This window comes from Erinaceus europaeus, chromosome 4 (genome assembly GCF_950295315.1).
Source record: "Erinaceus europaeus chromosome 4, mEriEur2.1, whole genome shotgun sequence".
NCBI lineage: Eukaryota > Metazoa > Chordata > Mammalia > Eulipotyphla > Erinaceidae > Erinaceus > Erinaceus europaeus.
The window spans coordinates 114,837,670-114,856,120 of record NC_080165.1 but is presented as its reverse complement, the minus strand read 5'-3'; the positions used below and the strand labels follow the sequence as shown (position 1 = coordinate 114,856,120).

At 38.5% G+C, this 18,451-nt stretch overlaps 1 protein-coding gene across 3 annotated transcripts in view; it reads left to right on the top strand.

Annotated features, from left to right (window-relative positions):
• The window catches only part of PDE7B (phosphodiesterase 7B), a 424,310-nt gene that overhangs the window by 352,007 nt on the left and 53,852 nt on the right, over nt 1–18,451 (top strand). For all 3 annotated transcript variants that reach the window (XM_016186828.2, XM_060190400.1, XM_016186829.2), the window contains 3 exons: nt 2,665–2,760; nt 5,783–5,883; nt 7,485–7,616. In XM_016186828.2, coding sequence (XP_016042314.1) covers nt 2,665–2,760; nt 5,783–5,883; nt 7,485–7,616 — 329 coding nt within the window. The remainder of the gene's footprint in view (nt 1–2,664; nt 2,761–5,782; nt 5,884–7,484; nt 7,617–18,451) is intronic.

Genomic DNA, 18,451 nt, shown 5'->3' with positions numbered 1-18,451 from the left:
AAGCTTACCACTATAGAAAACTAACTATAGCAGCCTGATTACATAGCAGAGTGGCTATGCAAAAAAACCTTCATGCCTAAGGCACCAAAGTTTCCAGGTTCAAAGCCAAACCCCACCAGAAGCCAGAGGTATACATGGCTGCTATGGGAATGCAGGCAGGCAGGCAGGCAGGCAGGAAGGAAGGAAGGAAAGAAGAAAGGAAGGAAAAGAAAAAAGAAAAAGCAAAAGAAAGACTAGTTAGACACTCCTTATAAGAATATCCCATAATCTTGTATTTCACTTTGCTCAAATCAGCTAGTTTCAGAAAAGCACCAATAATGAAATTAACTATGATCAAAAAACTTATTAAATTACATTTGTTAAGAGTATAATTATATTCTCATAAAAATATGAAATGAACAAATCAAAGGGTTTTTATATATCCAGTACGATCCTACAATTAGTTCAAAGGACAATTCAGAAATCCATATAAATATAAGCACTAAAACTATTCAAGTGAATTTATAAATTATAAAACCTTAAAATTACAAAAATCCTCACTTTATTGAGGGAATATTGACTTACAAATTATTGTTGTCTGAGAGTACATTTCCACAATTCCCAAAGACAGGTGCTGGTACATTTCAACCTCCACCAAATCATCACCCTTTTCTACCATAGAGGTTTACATCCCTAACCTCCCTTCCCCCTTCTGAGTCCACAAATTTGCTTCTATAAGCCATAGCTCATTGAGAACCCACATTACTAATTTCATCTGCATGTATATAAACAAGAATCATCTGGAAAAAAAAGTATCCTGAAAGAGTGTGTTTAGGCAACATATCACTTAGTCTTTTTTTTTTTTTTAAGGTAGAGATAAAGAGAGAGACCATAACACAAAATCTTCCTTCAATGCCGTGGGGGCCAGACTCAAACCTGGATCACATGCAGCAAAGCAATACACTATCTAAGTGAGCCATTTTGCTTGCTTGTGTTTTCCATTCAAGACAGTCAGCCACCTTCTTGGCCCATTTCAGTCTCTCATAAACTCTATAATATTCTTAAAATTCAGAGACCATTATTCTGCAATAAACAACATATCTTTAGTAACTTAAATCTATAATAGCTCCAAGTTTTCACCATTGCCATTTTGCATTACAAATGCCTCATTGTCAGGGGTTGGGCAGTAGTGCAGCAAGTTGAGCACACATGGCGCAAAGCACAAGGACAGGCATAGGATCCCAGTTCAAGCCCCCAGCTCTGTTGTTAAAATTTCCGGACGGCTCCAGCTGGCCGGGCTGGCTTCACGGTGGTGAACAGAGACGCGGAGACAACGGCTGGGCAGGGAAGCTGTATTTCTTTATTCAGGAACAACGATTCATAAACTAAGACAAACTAATCACCAAACAGAACTCTGCTGTCTCTTTGCGGCGGCGCAAGCACTCTCTCTTTTTCTCTGGAACTCAGGAACCCAGGAACTCTGTCTCTCTGGCACTCTCTCTTACTCTGTAACCCTGAAACTCTCGAACTCAGGAACTCTCTTTTCTCTCGAACTCAGGAACTCAGGAACTCTGTCTCTCTGGCACTCTCTCTTACTCTGTAACCCTGAAACTCTCGAACTCAGGAACTCAGGAACTCTGGCACTCTCGAACTCAGGAACCCTCTCTCTTACTCTCGAACTCTGAAACTCTCGCACTCTCGCACTCTCAAACTCCGGAACTCAGGAACTCTGTCACTGGGGAACTCAGGAACTCTCGGACTCCGGAACCCTCTCCCAGGGTCCCTTGGGGCGGGGCCAAGCAGGCCCGCGAAATTAACAGGACTCATCCAATTCTCTTGGAGGGGGAGGGCTAGAACAAGCCAATGTAAAGCATACGACAATTCCCCCTTTTCTTTTTAACTAAATGACTATAGTATCAAGGGTGTGGGGTGAACAGAAACATATATAACCAAAACCAGCATGTTGCCAAGGGAAGGCCTGAGGGGGCCATATCTGAAAAAAAATATATTTCTTGCCTCTGGGGGGCTACTTGCCTCGAGGGGCATTTGCATGGGGGCGGGGAACGGCCTAGGGTCCCAAAGGCAGCTGGCTGCAACTTACTTACTATGAAACAAAACTTGTTATTAGCATATCTACTGCACGATCTAACATTTCTAATAGAGAAGGAATTTGAGACTTTTACATATCAACAACGTCTTTTAACCTTTTGTTACACCCATTCAAGATGGAGACACACCCTAGGTGTGGGCCGGAGAGGAAACCTCAGGCATGAGAATAATTAGCATAGCCATTGTGCGATCTACCATTTCTAATAGAGAAGGTAGTGTTTTACATATCAACAAGTCTATTTAACCTTTTGTTTAGACCAACTTAGTTGAAATATATTGATTGTTAACTAATTTTTACCTCAGACTTTAAATGTAAGTTAATTTTTATCTTTATGAGAATTACGTTGAAAACCTTTTTCATTTATCTTTGACTAGTAAGAATTTAGCCTTAAAGCTACTGTTTACCAAACTTTAAACATACACATAAACATAGTCATTCGTTGTTCCTGAATAAAGAAATACAGCTTCCCTGCCCAGCATTCAAATGGGTACACCACCACCACCCAACCCCTATGTTGAGGCTTTAATGGTGACGAGAATGAGAATGAGTTTAAACAGGTAACTCTTTCCTCCTAGGAAATAGCCTGGTAACTCTGCTGTGCCACCTCTTCAATACCCATGGACTCATTCACCATTTCAAGTTAGATATGGTGACCTTACACAGGTTTTTAGGTAAGTCATTTTTTTTTTCATATTTTTACCTCCCTGCCCATAAATAATGACATCTCAGAATATTCTCCAATAAAGCAATGAAGATCATAGTGTGACAGATGAAGGCCACATGTTAATCTTGAATTATCTCATTTTAGTTTAAAAATAAGGTTTCATGCCCTTAACTCACTAAAATTATTTTTAAAGGTGATGACATTTATTATTATTTGTTGTTCCTTATGTTTCTCTAAACTTATTTTTTCTAAATCATTTTAATGGTTCACAGGACAGTTATTGATACATGAATAGTTTCTCATCCCCCGTGATAAGTGCCTGCATACCATTCCACACCAACCCAAGTCTGTCTTCATTCTTGTGTCCTGGGTACTCAGTAACCTTTCCCCCTCACCTCCCCCAGTCCTCCCTGCGAGTCCTTTGCTTTGTTGTAATTTAAAAATTATTTACTTGATTAGATGTGATTGTAATAAATGAAATAAAGAAAACTACCAAAACATTTAACTGTCAAAGAAGACAGTGATATACTCATAAATTAACAAAACCTCAGCAAGATATGTCTCAAAAAAAAAATTGTGGGAGTCAGGCGGTAGCACAGCAGGTAGCACAGCAAGGACTGGGGTAAGGATCCAAGTCTGAGCCCCTGGCTCCCCACCTGCAGGGGAGTTGCTTCACAAGCAATGAAGCAGGTCTGCAGGTGTCTATCTTTCTCTCCCTCTCTCTGTCTCCCCTCCTCTCTCCGTTTCTCTCTGTCCTATCCAACAACAATGACATCAATAACAACAATGATAACTGCAACAATAAAACAACAAGGGCATCAAAAGGAATAAATAAATAAATATTTTTTTAAAAATTGCCACTCTTGTCCCAACAACTATTTATTTTGTCTTGAACTTTACAAATATTACATAGACTTTTGGTGTACTACACCAAAGCAAGAGACTCTGGGGTGGGGGGAAGTTCAGGTTCAGGACATGATGGCAGAGGAGGACCTAGAGGAATTGTTATGTAGAAAATGGAGAAATCTATTTTACTGTCTACTATAAACTATTAATTAACCCAATAAAGTCAAAAAATATATCGTAGGCCTAAAAATAATAATAACAATAAAGAGTATGGTGTTTGCAGTATACCCTACATGCACAGTGCATTTGCTATGTTATTTCTAGTCATTGCAATGGACACTGTTATCACCATTTAGCCCACAGTTAAGGAGATGTAAAAGAGATTTCATACCTTGCCCAAAGTCAGCACATTACAGTTGGCAGAATATCAGTCTTTGCCTGCCAGATTTGCAAGAGGTCTTTTACTTAAAAAGCTGTCATCAGGGGCCAGGTGGTAGCACAGTGGGTTAAGCACACTTGGTGCAAAGCACAGTGACCTGTGTAAGGATCCCAGTTCAAGCCCCCAGCTCCCCACCTGCAAGGAGATCACCTCACAAGTGGTGAAGCAGGTCTACAGGTGGCTTTTTCTCCCCCTCTCTTCTTCCCCTCCTCTCTCGATTTCTCTCTGTCTTATCCAATAACAATGGCAGCAGTAACAACAATAATAGTAATAACAACAACGATAAATAACAAGGGTAACAAAAAGGGAAAAAATAGCCACCAGGAGGAGTGGATTCGTGGTACAGGCAACGAACCCCAGCAATAACCCTGGCAAAAAAAAAAAAAAAGCCATCATCTTTTCACCCAGTTCCACCACCATTTAATAAAAAGGTAGCCCAAGTTCTTACTGTTTTTATGCATGTATACATCCTTACTTATTTGTCAATTAATTATCCAGAGTACTTTTAAATCACAAACTAACCTTCCTATGCCACTTGGCATGTTTCTGATTTCATTGTCTTGCCAGTGTTTGTACTTTGAATTTGAGAGTGACTTGATGTCATCAAGAGTAAAATATTAGTGACAATGATAACAATAGCAACAATTAGCAGGCTTATATAGTGCTTCAAAGGACTTCTAATGCTTTGAGAACTGTTATTTCCTATTTTACACAAAAGAGACATGCAGTTAAATAACTTTTCAATAAAAGAAGTCATATGTTTAAATACAATCATAAAATAAACTGCTGAGTAAATGGTCTATAATGTACAAGAGAGATACTTGTAGACAGTCGGAATATGGCCCAGTTCCAGAAACACAAAAAAACTTTCAAACTGATTGTATTTAGATTCTGAGCAATATAATAGTCAAATAACTTGATTCATCTAAAGAAAATAAAAAAATTTTGAACCTAGAGTATATGTAAAGAATATAATAATTTGAGAACAGAACTATTACCAGAACCAAAGGCTAATTTGCTCTATGGACTAAGAGACTATGGCCATATTACAGTGGCTTTTGTATATAGTAAACCAAAATTCCATGACTTATATCTCTACTTAGGTAAAGAGAAAGTTGATCCCCAGAGTAGAAGGGTATGAAAAATGATAACTTAATGTGAATAAATTAGAAATAAAACCAAAGAGTCCATCACTGAATCAACACCATACTTTGAATTTCTGCCTGGAGAAGTCCTAGATTTACTTTGGTCGTCTGTTGGTAATCAAGTAGTAAATCAGGTTGCTTTTTTTTTTATCTTTTTTTTTAAAATATGAGTACTCTGATGCTACGTGAGCTTTTTAAAAGAAAATCTCTTTCACAGCACATTATTCATAGTACTCATATCTTTCATGGCAGCAAGCCTAACTAAACTGTAAAGTGAATTTGTCCTTTAACTGCATATTTACTTTTCCAATCAATGAAAGCCTTCATGTATACCAGAAAGAGGTGATTTATAAAGATGATGAGGAATCCCAAGGGCCTCACAAATCCTTTTGGCCTTTCTCCCATCTGCACCCTGCCACCACCCACCCTTTCCACTGAAAACAGCCCCAATAGAATTGCCAAACTTAGAAATCACATTCATTTTTAAAGGGTCTTCAGGCTGCACTCTTTGAAAGACACTGAGATTTTTAAGCTGAGTTAATATATCCTTCATCTTTTGGTTTTAGATGCTTATTGCTTATGTTATATTTACCCTGTAGTCATGGTCCAAGAAGATTACCACAACCAAAACCCCTATCATAATGCTGTCCATGCAGCTGATGTCACCCAGGCCATGCACTGCTACCTGAAGGAACCAAAGGTAAGGCAAAACTCAGCTACCTCTTTAGCCACCTGGAAATTTCAAGTACACTACCTGCTGGATCCCAAATCACCCTGCAGGACAGAGTAAATGTTATAGGCCCCTCACAACATGAATGTGATTGTCCATATTAGAGCTCCTAAATCAATTCTAAAAATCATATAGCCCAAGTGAAAAAGAATAGAAATTTCTGGGGTTTCCTTTATGTTTTTCTTTCTATTTTTTTTTTCTTACTTTCAAGGCTACATTAAATCAAAATCAATCCTTAATTTTTTTTATTTTATATTTTATTAGTGATTTAATATTGATTTACAGAATTACAAGATAGCAGGGGTACAACTCCACACTGTTCCCACCACCAGAGTTCGGGATTCCCCTGTGCCTCCATTGTAAGCTATAACAGTTCTCCCAAGGTTGCAGATATGAATCAACTATTAAAATCAATCCTTTCTAGGACTATCTCTATCCTAAATTCTTTCAACAGTCCCCAAAACTAGCTATTTTGTTGTGGACTTTTGCCATAAACCATACTAGCAAAGTCTCTCAGTTTGCAGTTTTTAGTGAACAAATAGAATCAAAATTCCCCCGACTGATGTTCCGTTTTTTTCCCCCAGAGCACTGCTCAGCTCTGGCTTCTGTTGGTGTTGGGGACTGAATCTGGGACTTTAGAGCCTCAGGCATAGGAAGCTCTTTGCATAACAATTATGCTGTCTCCCCTACCCTTTGATGTTCATTTTCAACAGCAACAATTAAGCATCCTGATTCAGACTAAAGACAATGTATGAGCATCAAAGACTTCTTAGCAAACATGCTATGATGTGATAAACCACTCCAAAATTAAATAAATAAATAGATTTACAAAAAAAGATATAAAACAGACAAATTGCTGACTAATCATGAACCTAAACGCAAGAATATTGCAGATAAAGATTTGGGGGGGGTCTCCATTTTGGAAAAACCTAGTAGGTCTATTTTAGCTATATTCCAAGGGGGCCATGGCTTTACTAATTTTTGCCTGAGTCTGACAGCTAACATGAAGGTGTACTCAAGTTATAGTCTAAGGAGATGGTGTCAGAGGTAGAAAAAGACTAGAAAGTTGGATCAGGGTAGCTCCCAAATATGGGAAAACTGTATAAATATCGTTAACTGTATACCCCACTGATTTGATCTAGGGCCCATATGCATCACAGGAGGCTGTTACATCTGCATCCCTGTAGGTCTGAGTTCACATTCTGTGGCCACAGCTAGGAACATTCCAGGCTGTACTTCCCTTCATTACAACATTGTCTAAGAGCAAGGTTGGCTTTAAGTTCTGCCTTCTCCCTGCCCAACACAGAACAGTGCTGCCAGTCGGGCGCCATTTCACAACAATGAAACAAAACAATAGCAATAGGAGAAGGAGATTAGCTAACTCCAGGTGCAGTTGAGTTGATTAGTTATTGTTCACACAATAGTTCTTTCTTTTTTCTTATGATTTCACTTTACTATAACCTGATGGACTGCTTTGGAAGGTAAGTCTGAGTGACAGGCCTAAGCAATAACATGATTCATTCAGTTTAACCTAGCCAGAACAAATGCTAACCAAAATTATTTTTTAACAGCTTGCCAGCTTCCTCACACCTCTGGACATCATGCTTGGATTGCTGGCTGCAGCAGCACATGATGTTGACCACCCAGGGGTGAACCAACCATTCTTGATCAAAACTAACCATCACCTTGCCAACCTTTATCAGGTAAGGGAGTCTGTATGGCACCAATATTACAGAATCCTAAAATGCCTTGGACCCTAAGCTAGTGCCTAAATCTCACATTTAGAGATGAGACTTTGATCTTAGTAAAGAACACAGTCAAAGAACTTGAATTGGAAACATGCCCAGGATCTCCCTCAAAGGAGATTAAAATGGTTTATAAGAATATATAAGGAATTTGAAATTGTCTGCAATCAAATGGGATTCCTGAGTCTACCCTGTCATGGTTTGAGAATATCTGTCAACATTGAAACTATCTTGCATGTAATAATCAGGAAAAATCAGTCCTTGGAGGATTTCTACAGATGAAATTCTAATTGAAGCTTATTTATCTAGGGTCATTTCTGAAGTTTATGAGAGTCACATTATCAAAAACAGGCACACACCTGCAGTGTACAAGGACCTGGGTTGGAGCCCCCAGTCCCCATCTGCAGGGGGAAGGCTTCCCAAATAGTGAAATAATGCTGTAAGTGTCTCTCTTCCCTCTCTGTCTCCCCACTCCTCTCACTTGCTGACTATCTCTACCTAAAAAAATAAATATAATGAAAATTCCAAAGGCTTTTAAAAAACAATAGATCAGCAACATGAATAAGTTGGTTTAAAGAACTCTTTTTTTTCATATATTAACCCTTATCTCATTAAGTAATTAAACTTCTTGTTTATAAGGAGTAAATATCTGTGCTGTTCTTTCTAGTCAGAATGTTACTTCAACAAAGTGAGAGGCTGACTTTTTAATCAGTGATATTTTTTTCTGGCAGTGATCCTACCTGTGTTAATACTAAGGATCAGCCCAGTGGTGGCACACTGAGTTGAGCACACATGTCACAGTGTGTAAAGACCTAGGTTCAAGCACCTGGTGCCCACCTGCAAAGCAAAGCTTCACCAGAGGTCAAGAAGGATTATAGCGCTCGCTCTCTCTCTCTCTCTCTCTCTCTCTTCCTTCTTTCCCTTTTCCCATCAATTTCTCTCTGTCCTATCAAACAGAAAGGAAAAAATAATACTTGCTAGGAGCAGTGGGTTCATCATGCAAAGCACAGAACTACAGCAATAATCCAGGTGGCAATAAAATATTAATAATAAATGTGAGAATCATTTTTAATTATGACTAGAGAGAAATTGGGCTCAAATATCACATATAAGATATGATCTTCATCAGTTCTTTGCACAAGTAGTCTTAGGACCTCTTAAACTAGCTAGTCTTTAAGGTTTTTTTTTATTTCTTTATGGGGGGGGGTTAATGGTTTACAGAAAACAGTAAAATACAATAGTTTATACATGAATAACATTCCCACACAACAATACAACCCCCTACTAGGTCCTCTTCTGCCATCATGTTCCAGAACCTGAACCCTCCTCTCTACCCCAGAGCTTCTACTTTGGTGCAATACACCAACTCCAAGTTCTACTTAGAGTTTTCCCTTCTGATCTTGTTTTTCAACTTCTGCCTACCTCCCTACCCCAGAATCCTTTACTTTGGTGCAATACACCAGAACCAGTCCAAGTTTTGCTTTGTGTTTTTTGTTCAACTTTTTTTTTAATTGGATTCATTTCATTGAGGATGCCTTTAAAATTTAGATGGGAAAGAGTTCTGCCAGTATTTTCCTCTGAGTATCTGATAGTTTCTGGTCTAACATCCAAGGGGTATTGAAATCCCCTACTATTATTGTGTTGCTGTTAATTTATTGCTATAGTCCTTTCAGTAGCTGTTTGGTGTATTTATATGGCCTCTCATTGGGTACATAGATGTTAATAAACATTAAGACCTCTTACTTGACTGATCCTCTGAACCTTAAGTAATGTCCATACTATCTTTTAAAATTGTACTTGTTTTAAGGTTGAGCATGTCAGATTGAGAATAGCTGTTCCTGCCCCTTTTTCTAGTCCATTGGCTTGTATGGTAGTTTTCCATCCTTTCACTTTGAGTCTGTGTTTGTCTTGTTGAGTTAGGTGAGTTCATGCAGACAGCATATGGTTGGATTTTATTTTCTGATCCATGTTCCTGCTCTGTGCTTTTTAATAGGTGAATTCAGGCCATTGACATTTATTGATATTATAGATAGAAAATATTTTAATGCCATTATTCTAAAATTTTAGATAATTCTGATATGTGGCATGTTTATGATGCTGTGATTATTTATGAGATATTTCAGAAATTCTTGTAGGGTAGGCTTGGTGATAGTTGATTCCTTCAACTGTTGCTTATCTGAGAAGGTTTTATGCTTCCATATAGTTTGACTTTTTTTTTTTTTAACCAGAGTACTGCTCAGCTCTGGCTTACGGTGGTGTGGGGGATTGAGCCTGGGACTTGAGATCCTCATGCATGAAAGACTCTTTGCCTAACCATTATGCTATACCCCCACCCCACCTCTATATAGTTTGAATGGCAGTCTGGCAGGATACAGTAGTCTTGATTGAAAGCTTTTCTTATTGAGTTCAATATATATCTTGTTATTCTCTTCTGGCCTTTAGTGTTTGTGTGGAGAAATATGCTGCTAATCTTATGGGTTTTCCTCTGTAGGTGACTCTGTTTTTCTCTTGCAGCCTTCAGAATCCTTTCTTTATCTTTATCCTTATTCCTTTTCATTCTAAATAAGATGTGTATTGGTGTCTTTAAGTCTGGGTTAATTCTGTTTGGGATCCTGTAAGCTTCTTGAACTTTTATGTCTTTTATGTTCTCTAGAGTAAGGAAGTTCTCAGCTATTACGTCCAGTAGAATGCTTTCTTCCCCCTCCCTCTCTTCCTCTGGCAAGCGAATAATGCATATATTACTTCTTTTGAAGTCATCCCATATGTATCTGTTGTTTTTTATATCTCTTAATCTCTTTTTGAGATCTCTTACTTCTTTCTTAGTGTTCTGTAATTCATCCTCCATCCTGCTAATTCTGTTTTCTGCCTCACTTTTTCTATTCTCTCTCCCCTCTATTATTTTCTGTAGCCCAGCTATTTTGTTACTCTGCTGTGATACTGTATTAGTTTGTTCAGTTAGTTGTGTTCTTAGCTCAGCTATTTGTTTTCAGCTCTCTGATTACCTCCAGGTAGTTAGTATTTTCTTTCAGAGTCTCATTTGCTATTTCCCTATTTCTGATAATATTATTTTCAAATTCCTCACTCCTGTGACTAATGCCTCAATTAGTGTTTGGATCTTGTCCTCAAAACCTCTTTTTTGTTGTTGTTGTTGGGGGTGGGGGTTGTCTAGACTTTTGTTCTGGTTTATTTCTCCAGTGTTTCCTCTTGGTTTAACCATTGTATATGATGTATTATGAGGTCCCTCTCTCAGTACTATTCAATCCATTTATCATACTACCTGGATTGACTCGTATCTGACCAGGGATAATAGAGAGACATATCTGGTGCTACTCTCTGCTGGTTATTAATGGCCAGCTGGTGGTGCTATTGTGATCTCTAGGTTTCTTTTGTTTGTATGTTCTGCTGCGGGTGGGATGGGGGGGCGGTGGTTGCTTTGCACTATCTTGTGGTCACAAATACTCTGTTTTATGTTGTGTCCTTGCATTAAATTCAGAAGGCTAAATACTCCCTGAGTCAATGATTGAGAGGTTTTAAGCCCCCTTTTTCTTTTTTTTCTGGCACTCAGAACAACCTTCATTGCTTGCTGCACTAAAGGTGAAATCCCTAAAATGGTGCAACTCTGCACCGTGCTCCCTGGAGCTCTGACCTGACTTTGCTGTTCCTCATCCCACACCCCTTGTTGCCCCAACCACACACAGGCACCCACCAGAGGCTGCAGAACCGTGAGCTGTAGATTATGACTTCAGTTGGGTCTCTTGTTGTATTTATTTCATGTTTTGGGAGAAGAGATGATTCGATCCCTGTTATTCCATGGCCACGTCTCCCAAAAGTCACTTTCCGTTTTAATGATAGTATTGACACAAACTGATATCATAAATATAATGCCAATTCCCAAGAGTTAGTGAAGATAAAAGCTGAAACTTTTATCAGATAAATAAGGGTAAGACAAATTGTTAAAAGTTGAAAATACCATGAGTTCAGTTTTGTCCTACAAATTTACATATATTTTTAATAATTGACTATATATCGTTGCTTACTAACTACCCAAACTCCAAGAAAATAAAGATAATTTCCTGCAAAATCCAGTTTAATGGTTTACTTTAAGCTAGTACTTATAAATACTCACCATGATCCAAAAATTATGATAAATGAATTTGTTTTCTTGTTTGGTTATTTGTTTGTTTCTAGAGCACTGCTTAGGTTTAACTATTTTGGGGGCTAGGAGTCCAACCTTGGAGCTTCCACTTACAAGTCCTACCTGTTACCACTATATCTCCTCAGGCCTTTGGTAAATGCTTTTGGTGAAAATTACTTGATTTAATCTTCCCAATATCCTGGTTTGTTGGGTACTATTATCTATCTACTCTCTGGGTAATTAAAAACTGATAACTAGGAAATTCAAGTTTTTCCTGGAAATAAATATCTAAATATTTATTTAAATAAATATTTAAATATATAAATAGCAGGACTATTGTAAGTCTTTAGTTGTCAGAGCTGAAGTGCTTATCAACATACACATTGATTCTAAAATTCATATCAATCATTGATTGGGCTCAGGAAATTGAAGTTCCCCTCCAGGTCCTCTATTCCTCTGAGGAAGATAGAAGGATTCTAGACAAGAGACATAAGATGATAAATATTTTGCTGAGTATTCATTCCACAGTAGAGAGCAACAGTGAATATGTGTGAGAACCTACAGATGGTAATAAAAACAAAAAGCAGTCAAAGAAAATTAAGGTGAAACTTGGAGTAGGTGTGATATAAGGCACTAAAAGCAATGGAAACTTGGGAAGGAAGAAAGGGGACAGAATGAAAGGATATTTAGACCCTGTTGTGCCTATGCTTTAAAAACTGTTCTGTAAATCACAAATGCCCTAATAAAATAAAATATAAATAGATGTATGCTGTCTTGAGAGGTGGAGCAGTAAATAAATTGTTAGACTGTCAATCTGTGCTAGAGTGATTCTCTGCTTCTCTCTCCTACTCTTATTAAAATAAAAAAACAAGCAAAAAAACTCATATTATCTACACAGTAGTAGTATATAAGCAACAATAATTATCATAGAAAAAATTCTAAATTTCAATATAACTTAGGCTGGGTGACTTAGTACCTTGTTGAGTGCACATGTTACAATGAATAATGATGGGGTTCCAGCACATAGTCACCACCTGCAGGAGGAAAGCTTTGCAAGTGGTGAGGCAGTACTGCACCTTTCTCTCTGACTCTCTTCTTCTCTATTACCCCCTTCCCTCTAAATTGATGGCTGTCTGTATCTTTTTTAAAAACGAAAAAAAAAGAAAATGTGTGAGAAGACTAAAGAGAAGGAGAAATTGATTCTACAGTTTGTTTCTGGAAGTTTTTATGAATGGAGAAAAGTATTAACTGAGTTGTGAAGCATGAATAGCAGAGCTAAAAAAAGGAAGGCAATGGAGGTACCATGGGCTGGTCTTCTTTGGAGATTATAACCAGCAACTCCAGGATAATAGTAAATGAACTGTCCTAATAACTTTTAATTCATCAGAGTACTACCATTAATGGCTTGGCTCTAATTTCATGTCTGTGTCTTAGACATATTGATTAAGGGGCCCTCTTTTTTTTCTTTAGTAGAAATTGTAGATTATCAATACAATACATGACCTAATTTAGAAAAACCTCTACTGTACACCAAGTTGTAGCTGAGGCACTGGTACATTCTCCAGGTTTTCAACTTTGAAAAAAAAAAATGGGGTCAGTGAGATTGTTGAGGAAAACTTTGGTGCTATGTCTTTTCCCTCTTTCTCTCTCTCTCTCTCTGGAAAAGTGGACCAGAACAATGAGACCCTAGCAAAAAACATAATAGTCTGCTGTAGATTAAATGATTAAATAATATATGATATAAAACTTTTTCAAGACCATTAGCAAGTACGATATTTAAAAACCTTTGGGGGTGTAGTCTTTTACCAAAGCCCTCTTGATTGAGACATTCTTACAGTAAATTTTGTGCATATTTTCCTTTTTTATTGCCACCAGGGTTATAGCTAAAGCTCAGGTCCTAGACAAACCCATTATACCTAGTAACCTGGTGTTCCACCCTTCCTTCCTTCCTTCCTTTCTATATTTATTTATCTCTGTCTTTATTTCTGCCTTCCTTCCTCCTTTTCTTTTTTATAGAGACAGAAAGAAATTGAGAGGGAAAGGAGAGAGAGAGAGAGAGAGATCTAATCCTGCTTCACCCGTTTTTTTTTGTTTGTTTGTTTTGGTTTGGTTTTTTAAATTTTTTTTATTTAAGAAAGGATTAATTAACAAAACCATAGGATAGGAGGGGTACAACTCCACACAATTCCCACCACCCAATCTCCATATCCCACCCCCTCCCCTGATAGCTTTCCCATTCTCTATCCCCCTGCGAGCATGGACCCAGGGTCATTGAGGGTTGCAGAAGGTAGAAGGTCTAGCTTCTGTAATTGCTTCCCCGCTTAACATGGGCGTTGACTGGTCAGTCCATGCTCCTAGTCTGCCTCTCTCTTTCCCTAGTAGGGTGTGTCTCTGGGGAAGCTGAGCTCCAGGACACATTGATGGGGTCTTCAATCCAGGGAAGCCTAGCTAGCATCCTGATGGCATCTGGAACCTGGTGATTGAAAAGAGAGTTAACATACAAAGCCAAACAAATTGTTGAGCAATCATGGTCCCAAAGCCTGGAATAGTGGAAAGGAAGTGTTAGGGAGGTACTCACTGCAAACTCTAGTGTACTTCTGCTTTCAGGTATATATTTTGCAGTAGTTTATGGATACGTGTGAACATATGCTCTCTCTCACATAAACTGGTGTATATCTAGGTTTTGGGACTTTGTTAGAAAGAGAACCACCTGGGATGGAATTAGAGTATACTATGAAAGGAAAGGTCTCACCCGAGTAATGAAGCTGAAAGGTTGTCATTCCACACATGAAGTCTCTGGACACACTCTGAGGTAAAGCATGTTGAGGTGGCAATCGTTGTGTTGGTTAGGTTGTCCCTGATCTGAGGGGAATGCTTTTAGCTTCTGTCCATTGAGTATGATGTTGGCTGTAGGTTTGCTATATATAGACTCCACTATCTTGAGGACTTTCCCATCTATTCCCATTTTTTTGTAGAGTTTTGAGCATGAATGGGTGTTGGATTTTGTCAAAGGCTTTCTCTGCATCTATTGAGATAATCATGTGGTTTTTGGCTTTGCTTTTATTGATGTGGTGAATGACATTGATTGACTTACGGATGTTGAACCAACCTTGCATTCCTGGGATGAATCCCACTTGGTCGTGATGAACAATCTTTTTGATATGTTGCTGTATCCGGTTGGCCAAGATCTTGTTTAATATTTTGGATCTATGTTCATCAGAGATATTGGTCTGTAGTTTTCCTTTTTTGTTCTGTCCCTATCAGCTTTTGGTATCAGGGTGATGTTGGCTTCATAGAAGGTGGAAGGGAGTATTCCTGTTTTTTCAATCTTATGGAAAAGCTTAAGAAGTATGGGTACTAACTGTTTTCTGAAAGTTTTGTAGAATTCGTTTGTGAAGCCATCTGGTCCAGGACTTTTGTTGTTGGGGAGATTCTTAATAACAGTTTCAATTTCTTTGTCTGTGATTGGTGCATTTAGATTTTGTAGCTCTTCTTGGTTCAGTTTTGGAAGGACATATGCTTCTAGGAATTGTTCCATTTTTTCCAGATTCTCTAGCTTGGTGGCGTATAGTTCTTCATAGAAGTTTCGCAGGATTCTCTGGATTTCTGTGGTGTCAGTTGTGATATCTCCTGCATTGTTTACAATTCTATTTTTTTTTTTATTTTTTTATTTAAGAAAGGATTAATTAACAAAACCATAGGGTAGGAGGGGTACAACTCCACACAATTCCCACCACCCAATCTCCATATCCCACCCCCTCCCCTGATAGCTTTCCCATTCTCTATCCCTCTGGGAGCATGGACCCAGGGTCATTGTGGGTTGCAGAAGGTTGAAGGTCTGGCTTCTGTAATTGCTTCCCCGCTGAACATGGGCGTTGACTGGTCGGTCCATACTCCCATTCTGCCTCTCTCTTTCCCTAGTAGGGTGGGTCTCTGGGGAAGCTGAGCTCCAGGACATATTGGTGGGGTCTTCAATCCAGGGAAGTCTGGCTGGCATCCTGATGACACCTGGAACCTGGTGACTGAAAAGAGAGTTAACATACAAAGCCAAACAAATTGTTGAGCAATCATGGACCCAAAGCTTGGAAAAGTGGAGAGGAAGTATTAGGGAGGTACTCACTGCAAACTCTAGTATACTTCTGCTTTCTTACTTTGGTGCCATACTCCAAACTCAGTCAATTTCTGCTTTGCGTTTCTACTTCTTCTTCCTTTTTTTTTTTTTTTTTTTACATGCATAACATTCCCCAGATTCCCATTTAACAATACAACCCCCACTATTTCATTAATCATTTTTCATGGACCTGTATTCTCCCCACCCACCCACCCACCCCAAAGTCTTTTACTTTGGTGTAATACTCCAATTCCATTTCAGGTTCGACTTGTGTTTTCTTTTCTAATCTTGTTTTTCAACTTCGGCCTGAGAGTGAGATCATCCCGTATTCATCCTTCTGTTCCTGACTTATTTCACTCAACATGATTTTTTCAAGGTCCATCCAAGATCGGCTGAAAACGGTGAAGTCACCATTTTTTACAGCTGAGTAGTATTCCATTGTGTATGTATACCACAACTTGCTCAGCCACTCATCTGTTGTTGGACACCTGGGTTGCTTCCAGGTTTTGGCTATTACAAATTGTGCTGCCAAGAACATATGTGTACACAGATCTTTTTGGATGGATGTGTTGGGTTCCTTAGGATATATCCCCAGGAGGGGAATTGCAGGGTCATAGGGTAGGTCCATTTCTAGCCTTCTGAGAGTTCTCCAGACTGTTCTCCACAGAGGTTGGACCAATTGACATTCCCACCAGCAGTGCAGGAGGGTTCCTTAGATCCCACACCCTCTCCAGCATTTGCTGCTGTTACCTTTTCTGATGTATGACATTCTCACAGGAGTGAAGTGATATCTCATTGTTGTCTTGATTTGCATTTCTCTGACAATCAGAGACTTGGAGCATTTTTTCATGTGTTTCTCGGCCTTTTGGATCTCTTCTGTGGTGAATATTCTGTCCATGTCCTCCCCCCATTTTTGGATGGGGTTATTTGTTGTCTTGTTGTTGAGTCTGGCAAGCTCTTTATATATGTTGGTTATTAAACTCTTATCTGATGTATGGCATGTAAAGATCTTCTCCCATTCTGTGAGGGGTCTCTTAGTTTGGGTAGTGGTTTCTTTTGTTGTGAAGAAGCTTTTTAATTTGATGTAGTCCCATAGGTTTATACTTGCCTTAGTCTTCCTTGTAATTGGATTCGTTTCATTGAAAATGTCTTTAAAATTTATGCGGAAAAAAGTTCTTCCAATATTTTCCTCTAAGTATCTGATAGTTTGTGGTCTAACATCCAAGTCCTTGATCCACTTGGAATTTACTTTTGTATTTGGTGAAATACAGTGATTCAGTTTCATTCTTCTGCATGTTTCAACCCATTGTTTCCAACACCATTTGTTGAAGAGACTCTGCTTCCCCCATATAATAGTCTGGGCCCCTTTGTCAAAGATTAGATGTCCATACATGTGGGGCCTCATTTCTGGGCTCTCAATTCTATTCCACTGGTCAGTGTGTCTGTTCATATTCCAGTACCAAGCAGTTTTGATGACAATGGCCCTATAATACAGTTTGAGATCTGGCAGTGTGATGCCTCCGATTCTGTTCTTTTTTCTCAAGATTGTTTTGGCAATTCTAGGTCTTTTCTGGTTCCAGATAAACATTTGTAGCATTTTTTCTATTCTCCTAAAAAATGTGCTTGGGATCTTGATGGGGATAGCATTAAATTTGTAGATGGCTCTGGGTAATATATTCATTTTGATGATGTTAATTCTTCCAACCCATGAACATGGAATATCTTTCCACTTCTTTGTGTCTTTTTCAATTTCTTTGAGTAGTGACTCATAATTGTCAGTATACAAGTCTTTCACTTCTTTGGTTAGGTTTATTCCTAGATATTTTATTGTTTTTGTTGCTATAGAAAAAGGAACTGATTTCTGGATTTCAATTTCTTCTAACTTAGTGTTTGCATAGAGGAATGCCACTGACTTTTGAATGTTAATTTTATAGCCTGACACCTTACTGTATTGCCTGATGATTTCCAAAAGCTTCTTGCTGGATTCCTTAGGTTTTTCCATGTATACTATCATGTCATCTGCAAATAAGGAGAGTTTGACTTCTTCTCTTCCAATCTGTATGCCTTTAATTCCTTGCTCCTGCCTGATTGCTATGGCAAGAACTTCCAATACTATGTTGAATAGTAATGGTGATAGTGGGCAGCCCTGTCTAGTACCTGATCTGAGGGGAAATGCTTCCAGTTTTTCACCATTGAGTATGATGTTGGCTGTAGGTTTGCTATATATAGACTCCACTATCTTCAGGAATTTTCCATCTATTCCTATTTTTTGTAGTGTTTTGATCATAAAGGGATGTTGTATTTTGTCAAAGGCTTTCTCTGCATCTATTGATATGACCATGTGGTTTTTGGTCTTGCTTTTGTTGATGTGGTGGATCACATTGATTGATTTACATATAGTAAACCAACCTTGCATGCCTGGGATAAGCCCCACTTGGTCATGATGAACAATTTTTTTGATATACTGCTATATCCGGTTGGCTAGAATTTTGTTCAATATTTTAGCATCTATGTTCATCAGAGATATTGGTCTGTAGTTTTCTTTTT